At 42.2% G+C, this 12932-nt stretch overlaps 2 protein-coding genes across 4 annotated transcripts in view; one reads left to right on the plus strand and one right to left on the minus strand.

The window, feature by feature from the left end:
- RBPMS (RNA binding protein, mRNA processing factor) overlaps nt 1-12932 on the plus strand; it is a 321546-nt gene that overhangs the window by 140735 nt on the left and 167879 nt on the right. For all 3 annotated transcript variants that reach the window (XM_069743137.1, XM_069743135.1, XM_069743136.1), the window contains exons 3-4: nt 841-879; nt 8251-8313. In XM_069743137.1, the coding sequence (XP_069599238.1) occupies nt 841-879; nt 8251-8313 (102 nt within the window). The remainder of the gene's footprint in view (nt 1-840; nt 880-8250; nt 8314-12932) is intronic.
- Nucleotides 1-12932, minus strand: part of LOC138652634 (endogenous retrovirus group PABLB member 1 Env polyprotein-like) — a 204247-nt gene that overhangs the window by 40431 nt on the left and 150884 nt on the right. Inside the window, exon 2 of the mRNA XM_069743133.1 lies at nt 10431-10775. The gene's annotated coding sequence lies outside the window, so the exon portion shown is untranslated. The remainder of the gene's footprint in view (nt 1-10430; nt 10776-12932) is intronic.

Here is a 12932-nt window from a genome sequence, read left to right on the forward strand (position 1 = left end):
CTGGCCGTGCAGTATAATGGCCCCACATGATGCTGCATACAGATTAATGGCCCCACATGATGCTTCGTACAGTATAATGGCCCTACATGATGCTGGGTACAGTATAATAGCCCCACATGATGCTGTGTACAGTATAATGGACACACATAATTACCCCACCCTCATCATTGCCCTCACACCCCCATCATTGCCTTCTCCCCACCCCCATCATTTCCTTCCCCATCGCCACACACACCCACACACACATCTGTCTCACCGCACACCACGCTCCCTCACAGCAACTGGCAGCTTCCTCTCCCGCAGCACTGAATGATGTCATCCAGCTGCGCTGCGCCGCTGACCTCTCACATCGCTGCAACTCCGGCACGCCACTCCTCGGAGAGAGGAGCAATATCTGCTCCGATCCGACACAGAAAGTGATCATGCTAGCAGTTTAAAGCGAAGGAACATTTGGTCTGAGGCGATGCTGGAAAAGTAAGATCCCGGCCGTGACAGCGTGACAGAGTCTCAAAATTGGGACTGTCCCGCTGGATCCAGGATGGTTGGGAGTTATGCCATTGCATCTCTAGGAGGAAGGTAAAAATACCTCAGGGCAGAAACAGAGCACAGTGCTGAAGAAGAAATATTCAGACTTATTATAACCAGAGGTTAAGTAAATCTGCCTGTCTGCAGGTGTACACACAACAATCCTCAACCGTGAGTGTAATCCTGTACCTCAGTTTCCTGCTGTTTGTAAATAATTATTTGCCCCATTACCTTCAGTAAAAAGACTTCTGTTTTAAATCCTTACGGCTACTTCATGAATGGGGCTCAAATGCACCAACTTTTGTTTTTTTGCAGGGTTATGAAGGCTCTTTAATAAAACTTACATCAAAGCAGGTAAGAAAAGGCAATCATGTCATGAATATGCATGTATACATAATGAAGCAGGTATATTGCGGGCAATGCGAGTACAAAGTAAAACTCATTTTATAATGCTTGTGCAAGATTATAATAACATGCCTGCTGGTATTGCAGTTCTGCTGCTTTGAAATGAATCAGACTGAGCTGTAATATCTAGAGATGAGTGAATCGATTCCTAATTAAACGAATTCATTACAAATTTTCCAAATACATTACATTCAGATGAATCCCGAATTTTGGGGATTTGATTTGCACCAATCCAACAAAATGGCAGCCAGCAGGCCACTTTTTTCTCTCTTCTTTTGAGGACCGGCAGAGGGTTCAAGTGAACCACGGGCAGCATGTATTGGATGCTGGCTCTATGATTTCAGACAGGTATATTTGACTCAGAAACACTTCGGTGTGTCGGAGAAAACCATACTTTAAAAGTCACGGAGGACTAAGCTGCACATGAAACTAGTCAGAAAAGCGAGTCCTTGGCGGCTTCTTATTCTGGCCAAATCGAATCTGCTGGTTAAGGTGAGTGAATCTTCAAACACAAATTTTGGGATTTCACTCATCTCTAGCAATATTATTAGGGTGTTGCGGTTCTAGGAAGAAAGCTGCCAAATTTTTCTGATTTTGGATTTCTTGTTTATCCCGCTAGCTATGCCTGGTTATAGGTACAATTAACTAAGAAAAAAACAAAATGTTTGGCATCGTGCATAAAAACACAGTAAAAAAGTGAAACAAGACACTAGACTCCAATGGGATCTGTTGATCAACTCTTTTTCATTCATAATCTTTAATAGCGATTTGTATAGAGCAAGCTCTGTATGGCTTTTTCCACTTGTCGTAGAAGCTATTTTGCCAGTCTCTCCAACTAAACAAGAACCTTATACCCTCCTACATACACACAAATTAGACTAATGACCGAACCCGCCAAAATCAACATATTCGGCCTTAGTCTAATCTGTATGGGAGCCCCGGACAACTTATTGTCAGCAAAGAAAAGTGGCATGTCTATTGGACTACTGATCATTTTGTTCTTGTGGAGATAAGATGTGACTGGCGATGGCGCTTGATGTAGTAAATGGAGCTCACGGGAATGCTTTGGCAAACAAGCTCTTCTGATAGGAGAGCCAGTCAAATGACCAGCCAAAACTCTGCATATGGCAAGCTTTAGGCTTTATTCAGAATTTGGACTATTTTGGAGAGCCAGTCAAACAACCAAGCCGAAACTCTGCATATGGCAAGCTTTAGGCTTTATTCAGAATTTGGACTATTTTGGAGAGCCAGTCAAACAACCAAGCCGAAACTCTGCATATGGCAAGCTTTAGGCTTTATTCAGAATTTGGACTATTTTTTTGCATGCAAGAGAAATCACTGAGTGTTTGGTCAGTGTGTCATGTTTTCATCAGTTATTTTCTCATATGAAAAACTAAATTTTAAATGCAAATCTTCTCCTATACAGTGGCATGTAAAAATTCGGCTATCTTCAATGGGCTTAACTGGTCACAGTACCAGTAATTTTCACCAGGGGTGCCCAAACTTTTACATGCCACTGTACATTGCAATGCTGATCACGTACAGTACATGGATTGTACACTGAACCCATGGACTTGTTTGTTTTTTATCAAAGTCACGGAATTAAATTACAAATACATGACCCTGTGATTTTTCTTTTTTTTTGCTTACACTGTCCACAAAAAACACGGATTTGAGAACAGATTATAATAAGTGCATGTTCTATCTGTTAAAAACATGGATAGATAATGTACTTGAAGAGACTTCTGAATGAGACCTAAAAAGGGAACCTGTTACTTTATTGACGATCATCTGGACTCCTTTTCTTATGTGTTTTTGTCAAGTATTTCGTCAGCATCTAAGAAATGAAAATCTGTACCTGGGGCAACTATGTGTAACATAATTTAATAATTGCATCGCAAAAGGTTATGGAATATTGCTGTTCAATAGTCAGGACCCCAACCATCATGAGCTTGAAGGGAACTGATCTGGGAACCGAACCACTTGAATGAAGTTGTGTTGCAATTCTCTGCAAAAGTGATCAGAGGGCCACTGTGCAGGGAAAAACTGTGAAGGGACCGCCGCATTATAGCAGCACTGCAGGCTCTTTATCCTCAAGATTAGAAAGTAATGGGAGATGTTAATGATATGCCATCGCTTTCTGTGAAAGGAGACTCTCTTTAAACCATTTTCTATGCCTACAGCGATTAAAAAGCTATTTCCGTTTTCAATTTCTCCTAATATTTACAGCTAAGGAAGGCATCAAATGGCTCAAATGGGCTTTCTCAAGTTTAAAAGCTATCCCTTATCCACGGGATAACATTATGGTTGCTGGGATGATGATCTCTGACTGCCGTGGCCCCCACCAATCCAAACAATCGGGGGTCCAAGGAGCAGAGATCGATCATGTGCACTACTGCTCCATCACTAGGGTTTGTTAGAATAGTGTGAGCACTGACTCCTGTCATCCGTTGTTCTTCTTTTGATTAGCTGGCCTGGCATGATGTCACATGCTAATCAAAAATGGAGCATGGGTTGCTGTTAGATAAGTGAGGGTTCTCAGGGCTCCCATCTGCCGGCCACAGATTACTGACCCAGCCGCTGGACTAGGTCCTGATAATCTATTTGCATCATCTCTAGATAAAACACATATGCGAAAGAGAAACGTCTCATACTCCAGCCACATATGTTGCTAGGGTTTAATATTGAATACATCCTTGTCCCTAGATAGCTTTTGTACCTTAAGTCAGCTCACTCAGAGAAATCCATTATTCCTATCAGATAACGGAAAGATATACTTCGTACTGAAAGATTTCCTAATAATGTTCTTGGCCTGCACAGACTGTTCAGATGATATTCAATTTCACTGCTCAATTATAGGCCTTAATAAAATTCATTCTTAAATTGATCAAAAAAGCATATGCTGAACAATTGCATCTTCATTTAAATTACGATCCAGTTATATCATATAATCAGAAACTCTCAGGGGAAAATTTCCCTAAAATAGGAATCAGACCTGCATGGATCAAGGTTGTCTAGATGTAGCTGTTGCCAAGTTTCCGATCTGTGAGGTACATCAACGCTTTGGCGCTAGGTTGCAATTTCAGTATAGAAAATAATTGATAGGTGTTTTCAAAGTGATAATTCAAGAAGCTATTGTGATTATTGACTATCACAATAGAAACTACAATACTACAATATTACATAGATTTTGAACAAGAATAAGAAGGCAGTATTTACTGTACTTTAACAATCCATAACCAAATGACTCAATGTTAATCTGCATCTCTCCGCACTGTTTCTCCTCCCTGTTACGTTCTCACACTGTTCTGTATAAACTGCAGCTGTCAGTCAACGGCTGGGTGGGTGCTCATCTTAATATCAGGGTTGTAGAGTCATTATGACATGGATTTTCAAAGTAAGTACGCTAGTCTCATCATGTTTAAGATGTATTTAATAAAATGCACAGTTTGTTTAGTGATGGCTTTAATTGTTTGAAAGGGTTGTATATCCAAGGAAGAAGGAGAGATCAGCGCACATAGGGTCTTATCCAATGGCAGGGGCGTAACAACTGCGGTCGCAGGGGTCGCGACTGCGACGGGGCCCACAGTGTTTTCAGGGCCCGCCCAGTCCAGCAAACAAGTAGCAGGGGAAGGAGACAAGACACGCACGCATCCTGCTGGCCACGCCCACAGCTTCCCCAGACTTTCAGCAGTGTGCGGCGAGTGGGCGTGTCCGTGAAGGACATGTGACCTAGCAGAAGGGCTGTGCGTGTCACTGACTGAAGCTGGAGAGATGGCAGGCATTAGCTGGTGAGTGATGTGCTGCTTACACCTGACACACACACACACACACACACACACACACACACACACACACACACACACACACACACCTGTTCTATGCGCACAGGACCTGTGATGAGGTCACAGGAGGGGAGGAGTCAGGGGTCACATGATCAGTGGCCTCAGTGTATGCAGGACTCTGCTGTGCTTGATTGTCATGGTGCTGAATGAGGGGATGTTTATGTAACAGAGCCGTGTGTGTACAAGGTGTAGAGAGCGGAGCCGTGTATGTGTGTAGTGGAGCAAGGTGTACGGAGCGGAGTCAGGTGTGTACGAGGTGTACAAAGCTGAGCCGTGGGTGAAAGAGGTGAGCGGATTCGTGTATGTATGGGGTGTATGGAGTGGTGCTGCGTGTTTAAGAGGTGTATGGAGCGGAGCCGCGTGTGTAAGAGGTGTATGGAGCGGAGCCGCGTGTGTACAAGGTGTATGGAGCGGAGCCGCGTGTGTACAAGGTGTATGGAGCGGAGCCGCGTGTGTACAAAGTGTATGGAGCGGAGCCGCGTGTGTACAAGGTGTAGGGAGCGGAGCCGCGTGTGTACAAGGTGTAGGGAGCGGAGCCGCGTGTGTACAAGGTGTAGGGAGCGGAGCCGCGTGTGTACAAGGTGTAGGGAGCGGAGCCGCGTGTGTACAAGGTGTAGGGAGCGGAGCCGCGTGTGTACAAGGTGTAGGGAGCGGAGCCGCGTGTGTACAAGGTGTAGGGAGCGGAGCCGCGTGTGTACAAGGTGTAGGGAGCGGAGCCGCGTGTGTACAAGGTGTAGGGAGCGGAGCCGCGTGTGTACAAGGTGTAGGGAGCGGAGCCGCGTGTGTACAAGGTGTAGGGAGCGGAGCCGCGTGTGTACAAGGTGTACGGAGTTCTCGGAGCGAAGCCGTGTGTTCAAGGTGTACAGAGCAGAGCCGTGTGTGTACGAGTTCTCGGAGCGAAGCCGTGTGTGTACGGGCTGTGGGCAGAGCCCAGCATGTGCACTGTGGGGGAGTATTGCGTGTACTTGCCAGTGTCAGAATGTGCAGTGCGCATGCTCCGGAGCCGACCAGTACACCCAATACACCCCCACACTGCACAGGTCTGGAAATGACGCACTGCAGCGTCATACCAGGAAGAAACAGCACACAGAGTTCAAACGCCAGGAGTGCGCTTGGAATTAGAGCGAGGGAGGACATATTACTATAGGGACATGTTAGTTATAAAATCATTTTTCTCAGCGAGTACAGGGCAGTATTAGGTCAGACTACACAACATTGCAACACGACTATAGTGTGCGAAATGAATAGGGAAAATGTGAATTTCGGTGGGAAATATTTTGGCGCGGGGGGGGCCCCATTTCAAAGTTCGCATCGGGGCCCCTCACTTTGTAGTTACGCCACTGTCCAATGGGTAATAAATTGATGCATTCAGATAACACTGTGTTCCAAATTATTATGCAAATTGGATTTAAGTGTCATAAAGATTTATTTGTTTTGTTCTTCAAATAAACTCATGGATGGTATTGTGTCTCAGGGCTTAATGGATCACTGAAATCAAACTTAAACACATAATAATTAGTTTTCCAGGTGATTCTAATTAAAGGAAAACCACTTAAAAATGATGTTCCACATTATTAAGCAGGCCACAGTTTTCAAGTAACATGGGAAAGAAAAAGGATCTCTCTGCTGCCGAAAAGCATCAAATAGTGCAATGGCTTGGTCAAGGGATGAAAACATTAGATATTTCCCGAAAACTTAAGCGGGATCATCGTACTGTTAAGAGATTTGTGGCTGATTCTGAGCACAGACGTGTTCCTGCTGATAAAGGCAGAATGAGGAAAGTTTCTGCCAGACAAGGTCATCGGATTAAGAGAGCAGCTGCTAAAAAGCCATTACAAACCAGCAAACAGATATTTGAAGCTGCTGGTGCCTCTGGAGTCCCTCGAACCTCAAGGTTTAGCATCCTTCAAAGGCTTGCTGTGGTGCATAAACCTACTATTCGGTCACCCCTAAACAGTGTTCACAAGCAGAAACGGTTGCAGTGGGCCCAGACATACATGAAGACTAATTTTCAAACAGTCTTGTTTACTGATGAGTGTCGAGCAACGGTGGATGGTCCAGATGGATGGAGTAGTGGATGGTTGGTGGATGGCCACCATGTCCCAACAAGGCTGCGACATCAGCAAGGAGGTGGAGGAGTCATGTTTTGGGCCGGAATTATTGGGAAACAGCTGGTAGGGCCCTTTAAGGTTCCTGAAGGTATGAAAATGACCTCTGCAAAGTATATAGAGTTTCTGACTGACAACTTTCTTCCATGGTACAAAAAGCAGAAACGTGCCTTCAGGAGCAAAATCATCTTCATGCATGACAGTGCACCATCTCATGCTGCAAAGAATACCTCTGAGTCATTGGCTGCTATGGGTATAAAAGGAGATAAACTCATGGTGTGGCCACCATCTTCCCCTGACCTCAACCCTATAAAGAACCTTTGAATTATCATCAAGCAAAAGATCTATGAGGGTGGGAGGCAGTTCACATCAAAACAGCAGCTCTGGGAGGCTATTCGGACTTCATGCAAACAAATACAAGCAGAAACTCTCCAAAAACTCACAAGTTCAATGGATCCAAGAATTGTGAAGGTGATATCAAAGAAGGGTTCCTATGTTAACACGTAACTTGGTCTGTTAGGATGCTTTGGAGTTAAATAGCTTTTTTGTTCAGTGAATGTGACCTCCTAATGCTGCAAATTCTTTTAAACATATCAAATGTTTAGAAATTCTACTGTGCCTAATAATTTCGAACAGTGCATTTTGAGTTTTTATTCATTTTGGAGATTATACTGTTATCATTGGGAGCTTTCTTCAATAAAATCCGATGTATACTCTAACGGTTGATGACTTTTATTAGACTGACTGTCATTTGCACCGACCATTTAGGAAAATCCGAGAAAAATATAATTTGCATAATAATTTGGAACATGGTGTATACTAACCTGATAGATCTATTAACAAGGCGAATAGATCTTAATAGAGATGTCAGCTGCAGCAGATCCATGGGTCAGCTACTGACTGTATCAGATACAATAAAAATGGAGATTTGTGAATGAAATCCGCGCTGCTGAATAAGTTGTAGGACCAGATATAATCGAAGTGAAAGATAGTGGTTTTATTCAACGCGTTTCGAAGTTCAGATGACTTCTTCCTCAGGACACAACCACATGTGTGTCACGTTGAATAAAACCACTCTTTCATTTCGAATATATCTGGTCTTACATCTTATTCAGCAGCGCGAATTTCATTCACAAATCTACATTTTTATTGTAAAAAGGTTGAATGACACACAAGCCATGGACAAGATGAGCACTGCTTGTGAAGAAAGCTTAATTCTAGGTTTAGACATCTTTTTTGGGAATAACTTCTACTCCTTCAATAAACTGGATGCATAAATAGTTGTCACATACTGAGCAAATTAAAGTACCATTTTTTCATGTTATACTTCAATACACATTTAATGCCAAGTTCTTTTTTTCCGACAGCCTGTTGGTTTTGTAAGCTTTGATAGCAGATCAGAAGCAGAAGCTGCCAAGAATGCTTTAAATGTGAGTATTACTCTTTACTCTTATCTCCACATGTTACCTATTCTCCTTACTTTCAAAATAATATAATAATGGAATATATGCTGAATAGTCCCTATAAAAAAAAAAGAAATTGCGCAATTTTGGTTTATAATTTTAAAATACATCAAAAGGTAGCTTTCAATAAATGCTGGTCTTCATTTTAAAGAGGATCTTTCTCCAAATGTTTCATGATGAACTGGACACAAGATGTAATAGTGGCTGCAGAGAGGAATACAACATTTTTGTTATTTTTTCATTTTTCCACTCCTTTGTGAAAATATTAGCAATCAATGTATTTGGTGCATAATATATTAACTTTATTTAAGGCCAAGTGGGTGTGATCAGTCAGTAACTCATACAGGGAATAGAAGTGCCCGCCTCCAGTGAAAACTCTCTGATAACACCCACCAACCTAAAGTTAACTCATCAGGTGCCAAATATGTGATTGCTAATATCGGAGGGGCAAAATGTAAAATGAAAACAAGAAACAATATTACATCCAGTTCAACATGCAAAATACTTACAAGACTTATTGAGGTTATAAAGCGACAGACATCACAATAAAATATGCAGGATAGTATTATATTATTTCATCAGACATAGTAGCTTCTTTCAAAAAAAGCAGAAAAAAGGCAGTGATGTTTACCTGCCCAGGCCTCCAAACAAATGCACTATCAGGATGCAGTGGACCCATGTAGTTATGCTGGCAGAAGCACAGGTGCAAAATTACCAATGAGACAACCAGTCTCGACCTGCCAATCCATGGACGGGGTGGTTGCTTGTTATATTGATGCACACTAGAGGCTTGTATGGGGTGCTGTTCACATACAGGTGATGCACAGCATCGAGGGGAACAGCCTATTTGTGACACCCATACTATTTCATCAGGCGGGCTGCCCATCGATATCCAAATGCATCCCATGTGAACAGACACCACAGTTTACAAGAGCAAATGAGCCCAGCTGCACCCTAAAAAATAAAGTACAGAAAATACATATAAAAATATGTGAGGTATTAGTTGATATTTTTCCAAGATATGCAAGCTCCCAACCCGCGTCAAAGGTCCTTACGCTTGCTTGGTTCAGTAGTGTTAGGACTCGCAATATTGGCCTGACTGTCCTATATACTGTCCCATATGCTCTCTGGTATTGACTGGTGTAATGAATAGTAACGATAAAAAGACTCTCGGTGAAGTGACAGAGAGAGAAACTATCTCTCCTTGAATGTATAAGCTATATGTACAGCTGCTTCTCACAAAATTAGAATATCATCAAAAAGTTAATTTATTTCAGTTCTTCAATACAAAACGTGAAACTCGGGGGTATAACTACAACAGGTGCAGGGGTTGCAATCGCACCCAGGCCCTGGAGCCTAGAGGGCCCTAAAAGTCCCTTTGGCCTACAGAAAAAGACTATTGTTATTAAAGATTTAAAATATATAGGGGCCCCGATGCGAAAGCTCCAACGGGGCCCCTATATATTTTAAATCTTGAGTTTCAAGTTACGCCACTGGTGAAACTCATATATACAAATTATTACAAAGTGATCTATTTCAAGTGTTTATTTCTGTGAATATTGATGATTATGACTTACTGCCAATGAAAACCCAAAAGTCATTATCTCAATAAATTAGAATAATTACCAAACAACACCTGCAAAGGCTTCCTAAGCATTTTAAAAAAGTCCCTTAGTCTGTTTCAGTAGGCTCTGCAATCCACAATGGGGAAGGCTGCTGACTTGACAGATGTCCAGAAGGCAGTCATTAGCACACTCCACACGTAGGGAAAGTCACAAAAGGTCATTGCTAAAGAAGCTGGCTGTTCAGAGTGCTGTACCCAAGCATATTAATGGAAAGTTGAGTGGAAAGAAAAAGTGTGGTAGAAAAAGGTGTACAAGCAACAGGGATAACGACAGCCTTCAAAGGACTGTTAAGAAAAGGCCATTCAAAAATTTGGGGGAGATTCACAAGCAGTGGACAGCTGCTGGAGTCATTGCTTCAAGAACCACCACACAATGATGTATCCAGGACATGGGCTACAAATGTCGCATTCCTTCTGTCAAGCCACTCATGACCAATAGACAACGTCAGAAGCGTCTTACCTGGACCAGGGAGGGAAAGAACTGTACTGTTGCTCAATGGTTCAAGGTGTTGTTTTCAGATGAAAGTAAAGTTTGCATTTCATTTGGAAATCAAGGTCCCATAGTTTGGAGGACGAGTGGAGAGGCACACAATCCAAGCTGCTTGAGGTCTAGTGTGAAGTTTCCACAATCAGTGATGGTTTGGGGAGCCATGTTATCTGCTGGTGCAGGTCCACTGTGTTTTATCAAGACCAGAGTCAGCATAGTCATCTACCAGGAAATTTTAGAGCATTTCATGCTTCCCTCTGCCGACCATCTTTTTGGAGATGGAAATTTCATTCTCCAGCAGTACTTGGCAACTGTCACCTGTCATTTTGATTTAAAAAGAGAAAACATAGTAGTTTGACAATAAATGGCTTCACCCAACCACTAACCATGAGTAGAGAAAAAGTTTTGGTGATATCACTCATATTCTCTGAAAAAAGGACAAAACAGCAAAAATTCTGCTGGGGTATGTAAACTTTTGAGCACAACTGTAATATATACTTCATATAATTTTGTAAGAAGTATGTAATTGTATATATATATATGTATTTTCTTTATAAACACTGCCTACCTTTCTGGATTAAATATGTAAAATTGAATAGCTCTGTTCCTCTTGCTCTGTAAACCACACTCCCGTGTGACAGGTGTCCATTCGGCCTGCATAAACTATTAGTGGTGGCAGCTAGTAGTTCCTTTTGTTACTGTGAAGGTGACAGTGATTGTATCAGGGTATATTCCATGATTTTGAATTGGTGGTGGATACACCATAAACTCACTGTGAGCTTCCCAATACCCGGCCTAGTTGTTGAAGCAACCACTTGAGTAATTGTCCTGATGTTTGGAGGCAGCAGAGTTGCATTCCCTTGACAATTGGCAGCAGTGGGATCTGTGTGACCCCTCTTCCCGGCTGTTTTCCTTGACGATTATTATTATTTTACTTGCTTATATAGCGCCATTAATTCCCCATTTACATCATGTTATATTCGGAATCTCTTGTGTTAGTCACATAAATCAAGTTGCTGATGAGGTTTCAAAATTCAAAAAAATAGTACAAGTTCTCAGTCGATGTTAAACAATTTTATTAAATGTCACAAATATTTGCTCAATGCAGAATTGCGCAAAAATGTTGCCACTTTGGCCGTATTCACTACAGTTTCCCCTAGCTCCTCTCAAAATTACACCAAATCCCATCTAACTCGTGATGAGAAGTGGCATACTTTATGCCAGATATCTCACTGGAGTAAGATTTGTGGCAAGGGACACGCCACTTCTCAGATGCTTCTGATTCATTAAGGCTACGTTCACACTTGCATATCGGGGCTTTGTGGACGTCTGTGGACTTCCTCCCTGAAGCTCCGCCCACTTCTGCACTTCTTCTGTTTACGTCCGCCTACTTCTGCATGAATGTACTTTTCTTTAACATTGGGTACTCAGGACATGCAGATGTATGCGGATGCGTAGTTTTCACGAACGCGCCGACCGCTAAGGAGTGCAACTGTCCTGCGCAGTCAATGTTAAAGATAGGTACACAGGACGCATGTAGAAGTAGGTGGACCTAAATGGAAGAAGTGCGGAAGTGGGCGGAGCTTCTGGGAGGAAGTACGCAGCCATCCGCAAAGCCCGGTATGCTAGTATGAATGTAGCCTAAGAGACAGTCGCCCCCTCATCAGACAGGTCTTGATGACTCGAGGCCTATAAGGTTTAAAATTGGTGTTTTTGGATAGTAGTGCTGCATGGAAAGGATTGTCTGTTTATGTATTTCCCATTTTATACTTCATTGAATGCTAATTTTTGGAAGTTTTCTCTCCTATTAACATTGCTTCTAAAAATAATTTGATGCTACACAGAGGCAGCAAGTAGTCTTTATGAATACTTTATTTTTATTGTAATTTGTATTTTATCTGTATAAAATTAATTTTATGGTAATAAAAAAAGCTCCCCTGATACTAGTGTGTTTTCTACAATAATTTCTACTTAGGGATTTAGTTTCTTCTCAAATCTGACTCTACAAATACCCACTTATTTTCCATAAAGGCAATTGTGGTTTGGCTCACTTGTATTTAACCCACAATTGATTACAGGTGTTTTCCTTGGGTTCAGCACATTCTCACATGTTTCACAATGCTAGAAAGTGAAATAGTCTATAACAAATGGTCTTTTTTTCTCTATTTACAAGCTGATGAAATGTGTTGGATGGACTTGTTAACATTTGGACTAAATAAATTACACTGGTTGGGATTATAGAATATTAATCATTTGAAGGGAAACTGTGAGGTCCCCCATGCCCTCCTACCTAGCAGCATCTTCTGAACTTCTGGTCATGCGCACTGCGCCTCTGAAGTCTGGAAGAATACAACGGCTAAAAAGGCGCAGTGACGCTGCTGAAATGTGCGGAGCGAGTGTGCGAGATTTGCACAAGCTGTTGATGACGCCAGCTCCTGCAAATTATGTTATCATGCCCACTGTGGTGTGATAACA

This window comes from Ranitomeya imitator, chromosome 1 (assembly GCF_032444005.1).
Source record: "Ranitomeya imitator isolate aRanImi1 chromosome 1, aRanImi1.pri, whole genome shotgun sequence".
Taxonomy (NCBI): Eukaryota; Metazoa; Chordata; class Amphibia; order Anura; family Dendrobatidae; genus Ranitomeya; species Ranitomeya imitator.